The 19,364-nt window shown below is 37.8% G+C and overlaps 1 protein-coding gene across 1 annotated transcript in view; it reads right to left on the bottom strand.

The window, feature by feature from the left end:
- LOC112589109 (pituitary adenylate cyclase-activating polypeptide type I receptor-like) overlaps positions 1 to 8,701 on the bottom strand; it is a 61,639-nt gene extending 52,938 nt beyond the window's left edge. The window contains exons 1-2 of the mRNA XM_025301185.1: positions 8,595 to 8,701; positions 2,557 to 2,607 (exon numbers count right to left, since the gene is read on the bottom strand). Of these exons, the coding sequence (XP_025156970.1) occupies positions 2,557 to 2,607; positions 8,595 to 8,637 (94 nt within the window). The 5' untranslated portion in view covers positions 8,638 to 8,701. The remainder of the gene's footprint in view (positions 1 to 2,556; positions 2,608 to 8,594) is intronic.
- Positions 8,702 to 19,364: the final 10,663 nt, after the last annotated feature.

Below are 19,364 nucleotides of genomic sequence, written 5' to 3'. Positions count from 1 at the left end.
AGAGAGAGAGAGAGAGAGAGAGACGTTATTCTGTAATTTGCAGAAACAAATAAAGGGTTACGGTTATCCTCGTACGTGTAACGGACGAGGATAACCGTATTTGCCGCGGTCTTATTTAGCGGAGTTTAAAGGAGGATTACATGCCGAGCAAGCCGTTTTCAAAGCTATTGTTACGAACTTTTTTTAACGAATTGTTGCAACAGAAACGGTAGGTTGAATGTGGACTTGAAATTTTCGCAATGTATTCATTAATGTTCAAAATATAAAATAAAGAACAATGGGTAAAAAGGGCCAATTTTGGCCCATCGCGGGGAACGGACAAAACATCATTTCCAGAGGATTTTGACCCGCTGAATACGATGCCGTCGTTAGTTTTCGTCTAAAACCCGGGGAAGGGAACATTTTCTAATCCGAGGATTTATCATCCAGTAATCGAAAGGCCCGGGAAGCCTTTGCGTAAAATTTGCGTAGCTATTGCAAACGTTGTGCAAGCGTTGTGTCAGCTAAATTAGCTGAAAACAGTTTAGATTTTCGATTTAATAGAATTATTTTCGATTGAATAATTGAAAGTGTCCTCTTTTTATGTAATTGTTATGTAAAATTAATTGTTATGTAAAATTTAATGTGATATGAATTTTTGTAAACGCGATATTTTAGGGAAAAATGTTTCAGACAAAAGTTGTATAAATTAATTGATAGGAAAAGACGGTGCAATAAAAAATAGAGGTTTCCATTTAAGAAAAGTAATGATCGGTGAATATGTTGAAAGTGGTGCCATTTGTAAACAAATAGCTGTTCTTTTCTTCCCCTTTTCTTACGAAATTCATATTATAATTCACCCTTATCGCGATTGTTAATACTAAGAAATTGCTCCATCGCTTTATTCGCTTAATGATTAGCCCCGATTATCCCGTTGACGAGTACAAATGTCCATTCTGCCGTAATCTGCAATATACAACAATATATAATCTATCATCGCGCACGTGACGTAAAGCCAGATTATACTGACCGTCCATATACCTCACAGTTCACATGTTTTCGCTGCAAAACCCGAGATTGCAAGTCGCTACCTCCAATTTGTATTCCATTTTACAATTCGCTTATTCTCCTCCTCCCGTAAGCTCGTTCACCATCGGCGCGCGCCATCTCGTATCTCTACACGAGCAAAGAGACTTCTCAATTTCGAAGACGCTTCCCGTGGCGCGGGAATTCGCAATTTCAGCTGCGTTATGACAAAAAAAGTACAAGTATCGACGTTAATGTCAACGTGCGTTAAAGACTACATGCCGCACGACGAGCATGGTTATGACAGAACACGTTCCACAGGATGATCAGGCTGTGCGCGCGGGTCCCGAAATGAAACTGGTCTTAATGAATAGCGCTTGTCAAGTACGCGAGAGGGGTTGACGTGGATGGCGTTATGTAAAAGCCGCTTTGTAGCGAAACGGCAAACGCATTATCGCGGCCGTCGATAACGCAATTATTATAGAACCTCAACGTCATTATAGAACTGCGAAAGCGCGCGGAGAACGTTGGAAAAATGCGGCGTAGACACGACAATGTATCTCTGAATTTTACAGTGATTGGTGAAAGGGAAGAACAACAGAGGTATTCGTCATTCGCTGATCGTTTATCGCGAGACAACTGGAAATCGCGGCGGACGGCAAATCAATTCTTCAAGAGCAAATCGCAAACGCACAAACTCTTCCTCATTATGATTCAAGATGGGCGAAGTATCAGCGATGCTTAAGGGTAATAATAACTGGTCCAAAAAATCGATCTTTTTCTTCATAAGTCGATAGTAAAACATTTCGAAAATATATTCTCAAAGTTATAGAGTGAAATTCAGAGTCTTACGGATGCGTGTCAATGCCGCCAACCAGTATAATCGGAGTGCACGACGAGCCTGTCCCTCTTTAACCCCTCTGTACTATATGATGCAGCGCAGATGTTTGTGAAATATTATACTTATACAATATTTGATTTATTTTACTTCGCACTGTCAGTCGCGCTTCAAATTTCAGGCCGTGCGGAACAGCTTTAATCGGTAAAATGTCGTCGTATCCGAAAGGAACTAAGCAGCAACGCAGCGAGATATCTATACCGGCAAAAAGATGCTTTCATGGCGATCAATTTAGTGATAAAAAAGGTGAAAATATAAAACGAAGTGCGAGTGCAAGAAAACTAGATCTAGTGTGTGCAAGCAGTGAGAATATTAAATAATTGGAGTCCAATGCACTTTTTACAGAGATTATCGAATTTTGTACTGTTTTTACTATACTATCAAACTATTTTATTTGCCGTGAGTATAAACAAAATGTGATATTTGAGCAAACAAGAAATCGTGGTCTCGGTTTCAAATCTGTACTTGCATGTCATTGCGGTCGTCGAGATATCAATTCAGGACATCGATTTTTATCGACAATGGATTTGAAATTAATCGCTGGAATGTGTTTGTCATGCGATTTTTAAGCATCAGCAAAGAAGGGATAAATGTTTTCTGCAGTCTTATGTAAAACCTTATGTAAAACGCCGAAAATTACGACAAATACCGACTGTAAAGGCAGAAGCGCCGTAGCTTGAGTAACACCAGAGAAGCTCGGCTGGCTGGAAAACAACAACTTTTAGAGCAAAATGAATTGTACGAAGAAGAGGAAAGATTATTATACGACTCTGCAATTGCTGATTAATAGCCGTAAGTTACTAAAAACTTAAACTTTTTGCTTCTTAAAACTTTAAGTGCGTTTTTCTTGAAAGTAGTTTCTTTTTTTCAAATTGGCCCGCACGATAACTCAAAAACTATTTAACCAATCCGGTCTTTTGCAGACATCTAAATAAAAATATTTTTTTCTGTATAAACCTATTTTGACTAAATAATTACATTAGACAATTCTTTTCCTTGAAAGAAGACAACAATTTTCTGTAAAATTGGAAAATTCTAGTTTAAAGCCATGCCATTTTCTTTCTATTCAACTTTTCTCTTCACTTTTAGGTTCATCGACAGTGCAAATTCATACAGAGTTAGGAACAATTTGGTTTTTTGGTTTCAGATGAATACAGCATGCGCCAGAGTGCGGGCCATTTGAAATCACTGGTATCAACAATTGCTTTAACATTCACTATATTGATATTATTCTTTTATGCAAATAATATTTTTCACTTGTTTAAAGTACCAATTAAGTCTTCTCAAAGTTTCGAAACTATCTGCTTAATACTTTTCTTGCAATAAATTCATAAAGTATTGCTTTTTCTCATCGAATTGCATGGATTATCTCCTTTAAACGATAAGCTCCCTTAATGTCGGCCGCCGCGCGGCGTATTCCGCGAGATGGGCTGCGAAGTCGGGTGCTAAATTATCCCGCCCGATAACGTCGCAAATGCCAAAACGTAATACCTGTTTGCCGCATGCAACGTGCTTTTCAGATATTTCAACAATGGCGTATACCGGTTCGCTCTCTCAAATATTACTTTCGATATTACTTTCTGCGAGGGATATACGCGAGTCGATGCGCGAGTTACGGCCGTCGCGGAGAAGCCCTTAGGGTGACAATAGGATAAATCCGAGATAGATGGGCATAAGGGATGGGTAGTCAATTGCTATAATTTTTTTAATATATGCTAGGCGTCAGCGCTGATCGGTCAGTTGTAAGTTGGATGTACTCGTACCACGAGTAAGTGTGTTTCATCCTGATGCCTAGAAACACTACTATTGTGAGTAAATAAATGTTTTATGTTTCTAGTAATCTCCAAAATGTTTCATACGTCAAAAAAATACCTTGCGAATACGGTTTATTTTGAGTTGCAATATTAGACCTGAGCTTAAACGACTAAAAAAACATCGTATTTTCATATTTAGTCTCGAAATTCGTCACCGAGACGATGTTTTACGCGGTATACGCATTTTTACGTGAACTCTCCAAACGGGGATAGATGGTCCATTCTTTTTCAGAGTTAGATGGGCATCGGATCGACATTTTCTAAATATATACCAGGTGTGTCGGTAATTCCTTTCCGGTTTTTTCGCTAAAGAAAACACGTTATTTACAATGGATAGTTAAAATATATTTATTCAAAGTATTGGCCATTTGATTCTATACATTTTGCCCATCTCTCAGGCAATTTATGGATGCCATTCCAAAAGAACTGTTTCTCCTTTGAGCTAAACCATTCATCGAGCCATTTTTTAACTTCTTCGAAATCGGCGAAGTACTGCTCTGCAAGCGCGTGCCCCATCGATGCGAAAAGGTGGTAGTCGGATGAAGCCAGGTCTGGAGAGTACGGCGGGTGCGATAAAACTTCCCATCCAAGTGATTTCAACACTTCTTTGACTGGTTTTGCTGTATGAGACGGAGCGTTGTCATGCTGCAAAATCACCTTATCATGTCTTTGAGCGTATTGTGAACGTTTTTCGATCAATGCACAGTTCAAATTGATCATTTGTTGTTGATAGCGATCAGTATTAACTGTTTCTCCAGGTTTCAACAGTTCATAATATACGACACCAACCTGGTCCCACCAGACACAGAGCATGGTCTTGCGATCAAAGCGATTTGGCCTTGCAGTCGATGGGCCGCCTTCGCCAGGTGATAACCATGATTTTTTTCGCTTGGGATTTTCGAAATAAATCCATTTTTCATCACCCGTTACTATTCGATGCAGAAATGACTTCCTTTCATACCTTTGAAGCAGCATTTCACTGACGATTTTTCGATTTTCCAATTGCCTGTCATTCAATTCATGTGGTACCCATCTTCCCATCTTTTGGATCTTTCCCATCGCTTGTAATCGTTCACAAATTGCTACTCGGCTCACATTCAACTTTTCTGCCAATTGTTTTTGAGTTTGTGTTGGGTCTTCATCCAATAATTCCTGCAATTCCGCATCTTCAAACGTTTTCGGCCTACCAGGACGTTTTTTGTCTTGAACATCGAAATCACCACATTTGAATTGTCGAAACTACGTTTCACATGTTCTTATGGTGGGAGCATGCTCACCGTAAGTCTCTACCAGCAAACGATGACTTTCAGCGGCTTTCTTCTTTTGATTAAACAAGAAAAGCAATGCGTGCCGCAAATGCATGTTTTCAGGCACAAAACTCAACATTTTCAAAAAATTATTAATCTATAACGCTGTTATTTTGGCGGAACGTAACTTGTGTAGTTTTGAGGTTAATGTCAGTAGAATAAAATGACATATGTATCAAATCATAACATTGCATATTTATGGCTAGTGACATCTATTACAAAAACCGGAAAATAATTACCGACATAACTGGTATATATACGAGGGTGGTCCGATAAGTACTTAGCCTACAAAAGAAAAACGAAAATTTTGGAAAAGTGGCGATTTATTTCTCAACATAGTCTCCTTTTAGCTCGATACACTTGACCCAGCGATGCTCCAACTTCTTTAACCCGTCTGAAAAATACGTTTTCTCGAGGTCTGCAAAGTAGGCCTCCGTGGCGGCGATGACCTCCTCGTTCGACTTAAATTTCTGCCCGGCGAGTGACTTTTTCAAGTTTGGAAACAAAAAGAAGTCGCACGGGGCCAAATCTGGAGAATACGGTGAATGGAGCAGCAGTTCGTAGCCCAATTCGACCAATTTGACCGTGGCGAGGGCGGAGGTGTGAGCCGGTGCGTTGTCATGGTGGAAGAGCACTTTTTTCTTCGCCAAATGGGGCCGTTTTTTCTGCAATTCGGCGTCGAATCGGCCCAATAATTCGGTATAGTACAGCCCTGTGACCGTTTTGCCCTTCTCCAGGTAGTCGATGTAGATCACACCATGTGAATCCCAGAAAACGGTGGCCATCACCTTTCCGGCCGATAGGACAGTCTTCGTCTTCTTCGGAGCACGTTCGCCGGGTGAAGTCCACTGTTTCGACTGTTCCTTGGTCTCTGGTGTGTACCAGTGGATCCATGTTTCGTCGACGGTCACGAAACGACGCAGAAACTCCTTCGGATTGCGCTTAAACAGCGTCAAACACTGCTCTGAAGTGGTCTCACGGTTGCGCTTGTTGTCCGGAGTGAGCAAACGCGGCACCCATCGCGCCGACAGCTTTCTCATGCCCAAAATTTCATGCAGGATATGACCCACGCGGTCTTTTGAGATGCCTACTGTCTCAGCTATCTCGCGCACCTTCAATCGGCGGTCTGCCAATACGAGATCGTGGATTTTTGTCATGTTATCCTCCGTGGTAGCCGTTTACGGGGCACCTGGGCGTGGCTCATCAAAAACCGAAGTGCGACCACGTTGAAACTCGTTAAACCAATTTTTGACGGTCGCCATCGAAGGAGAAGAGTCACCGTACACAGCATCCAAGCGCTCTTTGATTTCGCTGCGCGATTTCCCTTCCAAAAACAAGAATCGAATCACCGACCGATATTGCTCTTTTTCCATTTTTCTAAAATCCGCGGACACGCCCGCTTCCACACGCGGTCAAAACAAAACTACGAGTCCGATTCGGCTGAAATTTCGACAGTAGTCGTCTACGAGAATGTACTACAGGATAGTAAATTTCTCTTGCGATAGTGGCGCCATCGGGAGGTGAGGCTAAGTACTTATCGGACTGCCCTCGTATATATGTTACGGTTAAAGTGATAAATCCAGTTATTGTGTGGTATAATAACCGGTTATTGTGCATAATGAGGTCTTCAGCCTTGGTTAATTTGATAAATTATTCATATTTTTGTAAATTTTATCACATTAACCAATGATTATGAACAATAACTAACATGTTTTGATTAAAGCGATAAATCTCATGTTTCTGCAAGTTTGAACTTGTCTCAGTCGTTACATAAGCATTACTCGTCTGTCTCGAGGCGAATTAATACCAATGACTATACTTACTGTTGTTTACGTGCACGTTGTCAAGGAGATTCATCTGAGTAATTCTCTGCAAAAATTAACTGCCAAACGACGTTAACTTAGAAAATATAGCAAATAAAAGTTTCATATGTGAGATACTGTCCATCATAAGCGCGTAAACTGCACGCACAGTTATTAAAACCCACGCGTAAGTTGCAAGTGCGTTTTGCATCGCGCACTACGCGCCGCGCGCGGTTGTTGAAACCCACGCATAAGTTAAAAGCACGTAAACCGCACGCACGGTTATTAAAACCCACGCATAAGTTGCAAGTGCGTTTTGTATCGCGCGCTATGCGCGCCTAATTACGTGTGAGTTTTAATAACCGTACGCTTGTGCAGCTTACGCACTTTTTACTTACGCGTAGGTTTCAACAATCGTACGCGCAGCGCGCAATGCAAAACGCACCTGCAACTTACACGTAGGTTTAATTGTTCATAACTTTGTAATATTTTGATATCGTTTGGAGTATTTCTGCTAATATTCATGACAATTGGACATAAATGGTTTTTCAAAAATTTCTCCAAAATTATTTTCTAAATATCATTTCCACTTTAACCAATAAAGATTGGTTATGTAAAATAGTTATGTAAAATTCAAGTGATAAATTGCATGTATTTTATCACATTTACCAAAGCTGTTGGTTACTATGCATAATAACCAATTTATCACTTTAACCGTAGCATATGTTCCATTCGACTGTCATTTTTTCCTAGTACCTAACATTAAATGTCAAACTTGTCAATACCGATCGGTCAATCGGAATTGGATGTACCACGAATAGATGTGTTTCTTCCTGATACACAAAAACACTGTTATTATGAGTAAATAAATGTTTTATGTTTCTATTAACCTCCAAAATGTTTCACACGTCGGAATAATACCTTGCGAATACGTTACGGTTTATTTTGAGTTACAACATTAGACCTGGACTTAAGCGACTAAAAAACATAAATATTTAACCTTAAAATTCATTACCGAGATAGTGTATGTCTAATTATCCTTTGACATTTGACCATCCAACCTGGACACCTGACCATCTATCCCTCACAGAATATTTTTAATATTTCGTTATTATTGGCGTCCCATGAATTTTTTTTCACAGAAACTTTTCTATATCTTAAACATTATCTTCTCTTATGCGTTTACGGTTTATTCTCTTATGCATTATGTATTATGTGTTATGCAAAAGCCTGTGCTTTTGCCCTATAGATTCAAGAATAGGGCCCCTGAATGTGTTAATATGTTGTTGACCATTTATTGCATTAAAACAAATGAGTTATTTGCAATTAAAAAAACTGTTCATCTATTCCATACTTACTCTAATTAGGCAAAAGCCGAAAATTCCTGTCAGGACGTTGCACGACTGTCGGGGAAGATGTAACTGGGCCTCGCGTGTGCGAACTTACATTACGATTTTATTTCCCACCGGGCAAAGGAAAGACGGAAGAAGACGAACATGAATGAGAGACGAGAAGGCAGAATTACGTCGCGATAAAACAGCTCAGCGCGACAGTATTAAAAATTCTTTTAAAAATCTTTCAAGATTTTTCCACTCTCTGATCCTGATGAAAGTCTTCGCGATATTCTCTATCTCTCTCGCTTTCTGTCTCTCTTCTTCCTTCTTTATGCTGTTCCATGCCTCTCGATATTTGTCTGATTCGATGATCTACAACTATCGCTAACCAATCCCTCCCCTTTGGACGGAATAATATATGAAACATTACTCACGCTCAGATTTAGCACGTTCAGGCACGTCGTGTGATTGCTCCATATTAGATTAGATGCCGGTATCAAGAGCCGTTCTCGTCACAATATTTGTGTGCTATTACTGTAATGGAAAAAAAAAAATAAGAACTTTCGAATGAAAAGCGCATGGCGACGGGGAGAACCAACGTCGGAATCGTCGACCTTATTGATTTTCCAGTGCTACGAGCTTCAGTATAATAGTACTACGATATTTTCTTTCTTATTTAAATATATTTGCATGTATTGTATAATTTGGACGAAATTACTCGGTTTTGAATACGAATCAGTGTGGAGGCATTCAACGATGATAGACAAATTACCATTAATATATGCGATAAATAACAATTATTAGCTCATATGTTGTACCGTAGCGTCACTCTCACAATGAAATCTATTAATAAGAGCATGGAAAAGAATGGTTTGGTTGATTGAGCAAATCTATAGTTTGCCGAAAAAAATTAAACGTCGTAAATAAGCAGATTTGCTTGCTGCAGCAAAGAAGATGTGTATGAAAGCAATCGTCAATTTATTCATAGAGTAAGCCCACTTTTGTTGAAAAATATCTTAGTTACTGTAACAAATTACTTTTGCTACATGCGGTTTGTAACTAGCGCCATTTGTTACTTTACTACAGTTACTACAGTTATAGCTAACGCGACGAGCGACACGATATTCAACATGTGATAGCCAAATGAACGTCATATGTCACGTATCGCATGTCACGTTGCGCGGCGTGCAGCAAAGATTTTTGGGTGGTGTTCGCACGCAGTGAGAGTCAAATGTTTTGGCAATCGCGTCGAGACGCAAGTATATGCACGACAGAAAAGAAATGCGGTTAAATGAGTAAAATGAATGCCAGTATTAATATATTGTGCTCTGAGTTGTGTCTGAATTGTGTCGCGTAAATTATTAATACAACTTAGAAAATTAGTGTTGGGGTAATATTCTATCTACTCTTTAAGCCATAAATTGAGAGAGAGAGAGAGAGAGAGAGAGAGAGAGAGAATAAATGAATGAATGAATGAATGAATGAATGAAGGAATGAATGAATGAAGAAATGAATAAATGAATGAAGGAATAAAGGAATAAAGGAATGAATGAATGAATGAATGAATGAAGGAAGGAATGAATCAATGAATGAAGAAAAATGCTGCTGAAGCCACTGAAATGATCTGTGTTGCATATGGAGAGAACGCTGTAAGTTATGCTACGTGTAAAAGGTGGTATCAAAAATTTCGCCAAGGAGATTTCAGTCTTGAAGATGAACCGCGTGCTGGACGCCCTCAAAAGATTGAAACGGACGAACTGCAAGCATTGTTGGATATAAACTCTGCACAAACTGAAAAGGAGCTTGCAGAGCAACTTGGCGTTACGCGATAAGCCATTTCCACACGTTTACATGCAATGGGAAAAGTTCAAAAGGAAGGCAGATGGGTTCCGCATGCACTGTCCGAAGACAACAAAAATCGACGGCGTGACACGGCACTTACTTTGCTTTCAAGGTTCCGGAAAAAGGATTTTCTGCACCAAATCATTACAGGTGATGAAAAGTGGATACTTTATGATAATCCGATGCGTAAAAAATCATGGGTTGACCCTGGTCAACCTTCGACATCGACGCCAAAGACCAATATCCACGCCAAGAAAGTTTTGCTTTGCATATGGTGGGATTGGAAAGGTGTATTGTATTACGAGTTGTTACAGCCAGGTGAAACAGTAACGACAGATCGCTATCAGCAACAATTGAGCAATTTGAGTGATGCGTTTGAAGAAAAGAGGCCATTTACTGGCAAAGGACGTCGTAAAGTGATACTGCTTCATGACAATGCCCGACCACATGTTGCGAAAGTGACTCAGGACCATATCTTTGCGTTAGGCTGGGAACTTCTCCCGCACACGGCGTATAGCCCAGATATGGCGCCTTCCGATTACTACCTATTCCGGTCTCTGCAGCATTTCTTGGCTGATACACATTTTGTGACACTTGAAGGGATACGAAAATGCATTGATGACTTTCGCCTCGAAGCCGGTGAGCTTCTACCATCAGGGAATTCGCAAGCTGCCCGAAAGATGGCAAAAGGTCATCGATGCAAACGGGGAATATTACGTTGATTAATATAGTTTTGTTTGTTTTTAAATAAATTTTGAATTTTGCAAAAAAAGCTCAGAACTTTTTTGCGCTCCTAATACTAATACAACTTCGAAAATTGGTGTTGGGGTAATATTCTATCTACGCCTTAAGCCATAAATTGAGAGAGAGAGAGAATAAATGAATGAATGAATGAATGAATGAATGAATGAATGAAGGAATGAAGGAATGCATGAATGAATGAATGAAGGTAGGAATGAATGAATGAATCGATGGAAACGGGTCTGTGATCTGTATTTACATTTCCCGATAAATGTGTTTATTTATGTTTCTTTTGGTTAACATCAAGTATGTACTCTAACGTCTTTTTTGTTTTTGTTGTATCGCGAACGCAACTTTGTGTTAATGGAGTTCAATCATGAATGAAATTGCTAAATGTTTAAATGCTTATAACTTTTGACAGACGCATTTTCCAAACAAATATTTCAGATAAAATTTACTTGTTTTACCCCATAGAATCCAAATATGCGACATTTTATAGCAGGTTCCATTTAAAATTATAAAGTTACTGCCGTCGTCACCTTAAAGGAAAAGCGGAGGCAACTTTACGTTTATGTAGTTAGGGAGACCTCTCGAATACATGAAACTTCCTTATGAACAATTTTTTGATTTGATAAATATTTTTAAAGTTATGGACTTATAACCCTTGACGTTTTTCCTTCTGCGAGTATTACTTTTCAGTTCTTTCCTTCTTCAGGTTTTAGTTATAAAATAGTGTTTATAATCTTTCCAAAGCATCATTTTATTAACATTATTAAGAACACAACTTACGTAATGCAAAATAAACACTTAATATTAATTAGGACACTCAAATAAAAATGCCGATTTGTTTTAAATGCAAGAAAGAACTTCGTAATGTTCAACTGTTGCGCATTCATTTCAAATTTAAACACAAAAGAATCGTACACTATAATTGTGCGGAAATGAATTGCTATAGAAAATTCGATACTTTTGAATCGCTAAAAAAGCATTTAATTTATCATCATAATATGCAACAACCACAAAGGTTAACTATAAATCAGGATAAAGAATCAGATAACGACGATAATGTTTATCATGTAAGTAATACAGACCCCTATAACGACAATAATTCTTGGAAATTGATAATTCTGATTTGCACACAGCTGTTTTTCATGACTCATTAAATAATGATAATACTATTAATTTTGAAAGACATACATTTGATAAAATTGCTTCTTTCTTCGCAAAATTATCATGTAATTACGGTCTTCCTCAAAGTCATGATCAATATCTATATAAAGAGATTAAAACATTATTTTTTGATAATTATTTCGAAAAAATTGAAAATATCCTGAGTTCCATTCAGAATTCAAATGTCAATAAAGTAGTTATGAACGAAACTCAATCATTTTGCAAAGATTATAAAAATTCTTTTGAATTTATGTCAACGGAGTATCGTAGAATTAAATATTTTACAAACTGTGGCCAATATGTACCTCCGGAATCATATATTATTCGACATGGGACTGAGCAAATTCTTAGTGAAACAGGACAATTTATTTCATTAAGACATATGTTGGAGCTTTTTTTCCAAATTCCTCATGCTTTGGAAGATATATTTTCAAATTTTAATTTCTTAATAAGTTCTTCAAATAAGGTATGCAGCTGTGTACAAACTGATACGTGAAAACGTAAATTATTACTTTATAGATCAAATGATATTGTTTTACCTTTAATGTTGTATTCCGATGATTTCGAATGTAATAATCCGCTTGGTCCCAAATCCGGTGAATTTAGTGTAGTTTACACAGTTACTTTGCCTTCCTTCGGAATGTCAATTCTCTTCTGATAATATATTTTTGACATTAATTTTTGAAAGTAATAGTAGAAGAATTTTTGGTAACAGAAAAAATTTTGTTCCCTTAATTGATGAACTGAATTTTTTGGCAAATGAAGGAATTTCGGTTACGACTAACAATGAAGAGATAAAAAATATACTTTACTACGGAATTTTGTACTAGTGACAATTTAGGGATTAATTCAATCTTCGGCTCCGTAGAAAGTTTTAATGCTCATCACTATTGTAGAATTCGTAAAAATTTTAAACGAAATATGTAGATTCAATGCAAAGATGATATATCATATCAACGAAATCCGCAAAATTACGAAGAAAATGTCATTAAAGAGAACAAAAAGTTAACAGGAACAAAAGAAGGAAGCATTTTTAATCAATTAGAAAATTTTCATGTGACTTTAAATTCTGCTTTAGATGCGATGCATGATTTCGCTGAAAGAATCTGTCATTATATGTGTCATATAATAAAACACTGCATAGAGTATGATTATTTTAGTCTGGAACAACTAAATAGTCGAATGTCTGTATTTAATTATGGACCTATAGATCAATTGTCTGAACCTCCTTTTATTTTTAAAAGCTTAACATTAGAAATGAGTGCTACTCAAACATTATGTTTTGTAAAATATTTTGCCTTTTTGATTGGTGATCTGATTCCTGAAAGTGATACTTTTTCTTTGTTGTAGACTTTTAGAGAGATCCTTGACATTTTTGCCAAAAATATGCACGAAAATTGTCCTGACATTTTGCAAGTACTTATAAACGAATACCACAAGTTATATAATATTGTATATTATAAGTTATATAATAAGTTATATTTATTACTAACAAAAGATTATTTAAAACCAGAGGATCATTTAATTGTTCATTATCCTAATTTTATGAAGAAAGTAGGACCTGCGTGCCAATTTTCATGCTTCAAATTTGAAGCAAAACATAAGTTTAAAAAAGGCGGCTTCTGCAAGTGTTTATGTAAGAAAAATATAGCTTATACAATTGCTGTAAAGCACCAATTGCATATGTGTTACAGATTTTTAAGTTTTTTTTCTATTCTTCAAACTTTTTCAATTGGCCTATGAAAAACATAAATCAATTGAAAAAGACTCAGATTTTAGCTTCTTTACCTGATAATATTGGGTGAGTGCAAAAGTTCGTGCGGAGTTTCAATAGATGGAGTTATAAGCGTCGTAAAGTGTTGTCATTAATACCTCCATCTTCATATTATATAACGTTGGAAAGGTGACGTCTTCAGCTGTTATTAAAAAAAAAAATCATTTGTTTTCATACAAACTGCTTCGAGAAATATCACTTTAAAAATGAGTATCGATAAGGTGCATTTACGGCATGTTATGCTTTACGAGTTTCGGAAGGGAATAAACGTTGCCGCAGCCGTAAAAAACATTCAGGATGTTTATCAGTATGAAGCACCAGCTAAACGAACTGTGGAAAAATGGTTTGCTAAATTTCGGCGTGGAGAATTTAACCTTGAAGACGAGCCACGCTCTGGTCGACCTTCTGACATTGATGACGATGTTTTGCGTACTTTAGTGCTCAATAATCCGCGAATTTCAACAGAAGTTGCTACAGCACTAAACATTGACCGATCAACCGCTTTTCGGCGTTTAAAAAAGATGGGATTCGATTTGAAGCTCGATATATGGGTGCCCCATTTGCTGACCGAGAAGAACAAAATCAAGCGAATTTCTGCAGCCGTTTCTTTACTCGGGCGGCTCAATAACGAGTCGTTTTTGGATCGACTAGTGACGGGCGATGAGAAATGGGTCCTCTACAACAATGTTCAGCGCAAACGGACATGGAAACAATCAGGTGAGCATGGTGACGCAATGCCAAAGGCCAGTTTGCACCCGATGAAGGTGATGCTCTCTGTTTGGTGGGATTGCAAGGGCATAATCTATTTCGAGCTTCTCCCCGCTGGCGAAACGATTGATTCGGACAAGTACTGTCGCCAATTAACCAATCTGAATCGAGAAATAAAAGAGAAACGTCCGATTTTGTCAAATCGCAAGGGAGTCGTCTTTCATCACGACAACGCCAGACCACACGTTTCGAAAAAGACGCTGCGCAAACTGAAGAGCCTGAAATGGGATGTCTTAACGCATCCACCGTATTCTCCTGATATCGCACCATCTGACTATCACTTGTTCCGGTCATTGCAAAATTATTTAAATGGAAAAAACTTTGACTCTTTGGAGGCCTTAAAAAACCGCGTCTCTTCGTTCTTCGAATCTAAACCGCGCAGTTTTTATGATCGAGGCATCCGTATGCTGCCAGAACGTTGGGAAAAGATTATAGAAAACGATGGAGAATATATCATTGATTGAATAAAGAATTTTGTTTGCCTAATCACTGTGTGACTTTTACTCACAAACTCCGCACGAACTTTTGCACTCACCCAATATAACATCTAATTTTATTAGGTAACATGACAAATTTTATGCAGCTCTACATATTTTGCTACTGCAACATAGCAAATGAGCTATCCATATATTACGGCTATAAATTTGCTACACTAGCAAAGATTTCTGTTGTCATAGCAAATATTTTTTTTTTACCGTGAGATGATCAATTATATTTAGTTGTATGATTAACGAGACATTTCGTTTCGCACATTTATCGCGTCAAACCGCAATCACAAGTTCGTTATTACACGTTGAAGAGTAGAAAAGTTTTAAAAGTTGATGAAACTTTGATATATATGGTCGATGATATATATGGAATAGCTTATTTGTCCGCTTAAAATTGCGCTTCTTGTTATCGACAGAAACGAACTTTGCGTAAAGAACAAATAATCGGATATGAGGGAAAAGGGAGGAGTTGGAAAGTGAACTGCCAGATTTTAGCGAAGACAACTCACCGGCGACTTCGTATCACCCTGACGTGACGTGTAGTCGTCGAAGAAAGAGACAAAACGGAGAGAAACATTTACGTACGAGAAAACACATAGTTATCCGATAAATCACTCTCTCGCTTCTTGTCGAAACTCTCTCGTTCAAAAGTTCTTTCACCTCGGCGAGACAACAAACTAATTTAAAATCACTAATCGCTCACTCGGTTTTCACCGCTGAACGCAATGAATCAGTGCGTTATATGTTCTCGTTTGTTTCTCACGAACGTTTCGGAACGATTGTTTCGTGAGGTATGATCGGAAATGATCGGAAAAACCATTGACCTTTATATATATTGGAGCGAACCATCAAGGAGTAGGGATAGCTCACCTTGCGGAAGGACATGCGTATGCTGGATTGATCGCCATTTCTGTCAATGACTCTCTGTGATTGGTTAATACCTGTTATTTCGTCATAAGTTTAAAGCATTGGTCTGTCGGATATTGTATACACAGGGTGTTTGAGACTACACCTCTTCATTCAAATAGAGTAAGGTTTGGTACTATTTTTTCTTCCGACAAACAGCGGAATATCGTAAGATAAATATTGAGAAAGTTGCCAAGTTTTTCTTAAATAAATTTTTCTTAAATATCTCAAATAATATTAGGCAAATAAAAAAATGTTTCAGACGAAAGTTGTTAATCCTTTCATTACGAGCGCCGGATATGTACGGTATCCACGCAACGACTTGTGTGTATACGAGCGGCGTCTATAGGGTATATATAAAACCATATCGAGACGGCGCGGCATTGTTCAAACGTAAAATGTAAACCCGAACGCCGAACACTGCACCACATGCAATGTATACACTTTTGGCGTGTGGTCCCGTGGTGACACTCCGGCGGAGCAGACTACTGTAGCGAAAGGGTTAAAATTAATTGGTAGAAAAATATGATAAAAAAAAGAAATTGGGATTTCCATTTAAGGAAAATAATGATCAGTGAATATCTCGAAAGTAGCACCATCTGTAAATAAAATGTTATAGCTGTTACATGTCCACTTTGACACCATTCAACTTTTGTCGAAAACATTTTTCTCCAAAATACTTAGTTGTTGAAAGAAAAGGGGTGTACGGATGGTCTCAGACAACCTGTATAAAACTGTAAATTTTTGATACTGCGTCAAATGGTAGTAAATATCGTATGTTTGTAACTAAGTTAGTACTGCGCAAAAAAGAGACGCATATCCCTCGGGCTATGTATCTGTTCTTCACACAAGTGAACCATAGAATTTTATACTTTAGTACAGGAAAGGCTCACTCCAATATATACTATAGAGCTCAATGGGAATAACTGAGTGTACTTCTGATGAAACCAGCCGCCGCTTTGGACGCAGAAATCAACGAATTAATTAATTAATCAGGGACCGAGAAAACCGACTAATAAATAAAAAACACCAAATGTGGAAATGTTGGAGGTTTACAGATTCATCCGCCGTAACTTTGAGCGTGCGTGAATAAAAAAAGCTGGAAGTCCTGCGGCGCTTTGCACATGAAGGATACATGTGCATGACGTTCCTTTCATCTATACGCAAATAAAATAAATGGAGGAAATATAATACAGACGAGACAGGTGTCAATAAATCGTAAAAAGAAGCCTTCCGGGCTTTATGAAAAAAACCGGGCAAGTGAAAAAAACAACGGAAACTGTGACTCGTTGCTTCTCAGTAACGACGCGATGGTGAGGTACTTTCCAAAACGAACAACGGCTACTGGAATGAGCTGTGATTAATGGGATAATGGTAACGAGTTACTTTTCAAAAGTAACTTCTCAACCCCGCAAAGAAGTAGCTCGCAACGGTAACGGCGTTGCACGTGACGCGCTGCCTTCCGACCCTATTGCCCTTATCAGCTTACCCAACACGGAAAAAAAAGATTTGCTATGACAACAGAAATCCTTGCTAGTGTAGCAAATCTATAGCCGTAATATATGGACAGCTTATTTGCTATGTTGCAGTAGCAAAGTATGTAGAGCTGCATAAGATTTGTCATGTTACCTAATAAAATTAGATGTTATAATACTGTAGATTTGTCAGTATAACAAAGGTGATTCGTTACTGCAACTAATGAAAAATACTGTTTAGTATATGTAACAAATCTTTTTGCTCTTATATCAAAGAAAATTTATTTCAATAACGAATTCTATTATAGCTAAATCATTAGTTGCTCCAGCAATAGACATTAGGTACAATAATATATCATATAACTCATTCAAATGTTTAGAATATTTACTTTGCAATATATTATTAAAGTACACTGCCACTAATATAAATATATCTATTATATATATAGGGTGGCCCACGTAAAGTTACAAGTCACAAGTCCATAACTTCAAAAATATTTATCAAATCAACAAATTGTTCTTAAGGAAGTTCATGTATTCGAGAGGCCTCTCTAATTACATAAACGTAGAGTTGCCTTCGCTTCCCCTTTAAGTGGGGAGCCTACTTTACAAAGAAAATTTTCGACTTTATTTTTACATAAATCGATAGTAGTATTCGTTGATAATATACTCCTAAAGTTATGGAGCGAAATTCGAAGTGGTTCGATAAATGCAGCTCATGGAACAAATACGCGTCACGCAGATAAGGTCGCAGGTAATGAAGCATGGAGAGTCCAAACATCCATCAAGATCGCGAAAAAGACAGTTTCATGGCAATAGATTTACGAAACAAGACGATGAGAATGTGGAGCGGAGAGTGCCAGCGGAAGAAAAATAAAGAGTGCGAGTAGTGAAGATATAATTTATAATCCGATGCATTATTATAGAATAGTAGAATTTTTGTCTGTGTTTGGCGCACTCGCGGAGTTGCTTATTTGTAGGCAGTGCAAGCAAAATGTAAAATTCGAAGAATCCGGTAACCGCGGTTTTGGTTTTAAACTTATTGTTAGATGTGTTTGTGGTCACAAAGAAATAAATTCAGGGCCATTGATTAATACCAGTTTCGAAATAAATCGTCTTTGTTATAAGATTCTTAGGTATCGGCCAAGAAGGCATAAAAATATATTAGTAGACTAATGGATATCAATTCAAAGTATAAACAAAACTACATACGATCAAATTATGCGACATATATACACACACAGTGACGCATTCAGTGTTGCATATTTTATGTAAAAAAGCCGTTGAAGAAGAAAAAAGAAAATGTCAACAATGGAAGACCTCCAACAGAGTTCAAAATATCTGGCGATGGATCATGGAAGAAACGTGGGTTTACTTTATTATACGGTATAACGACACTAAACGGAAATTATACTGGCAAAGTAATAGATCTCGTCGTAAAAAGTGGCTACTGCCAAGCGAGTGGGTGGTATGAACAGTACGAAGAAGAGTGTTTTGCAAACCATGCCGGTTCCGCGGGTAAAATGGTGGTCAACGCTGTGCAAGAAATGTTTCTAAGGTCTAAGGAGAAATTCGGAGTGACGTACGTAAATTACATTGGAGACGGTGATTCCAAAACGTACAAGGCCAAACGTACAATTTTAGTAGATCTAAATCCATATGGCGACGACATTCCGGTACTGAAAAGTGAATGCGTTGGACATGTTGAGAAAAGGATGGGCACGCGGCTCCGAAATATTAAAAAAACAAAAAAGCTTGGTGGTAAAAGAAAATTGACTGATGTCTTTATTAAAAAGTTGACTATACATGTATATTATGGATTGGTAATAAGACGAAATGTTCATTCTGTTGCCGAAATGAAAAGAGCTATAATAGCAACACTTGATCATTTATGCTCCACTAATAAAAATCCGAGACACGGCAATTGTCCAACCGGACCAACGACAACTGGTGCAAGCGGCGCAAGGTTGAGGCGGCAGGGAAAGAAAAATATTTCGACCATCCTCCTCCACTGCACCCAAAGGTCGTAAAATATTTAAT

Source organism: Harpegnathos saltator, unplaced genomic scaffold (assembly GCF_003227715.2).
Source record: "Harpegnathos saltator strain DR-91 unplaced genomic scaffold, Hsal_v8.6 scaffold111, whole genome shotgun sequence".
Lineage (NCBI taxonomy): Eukaryota > Metazoa > Arthropoda > Insecta > Hymenoptera > Formicidae > Harpegnathos > Harpegnathos saltator.
This window is presented reverse-complemented; position numbering and strand designations above follow the sequence as displayed.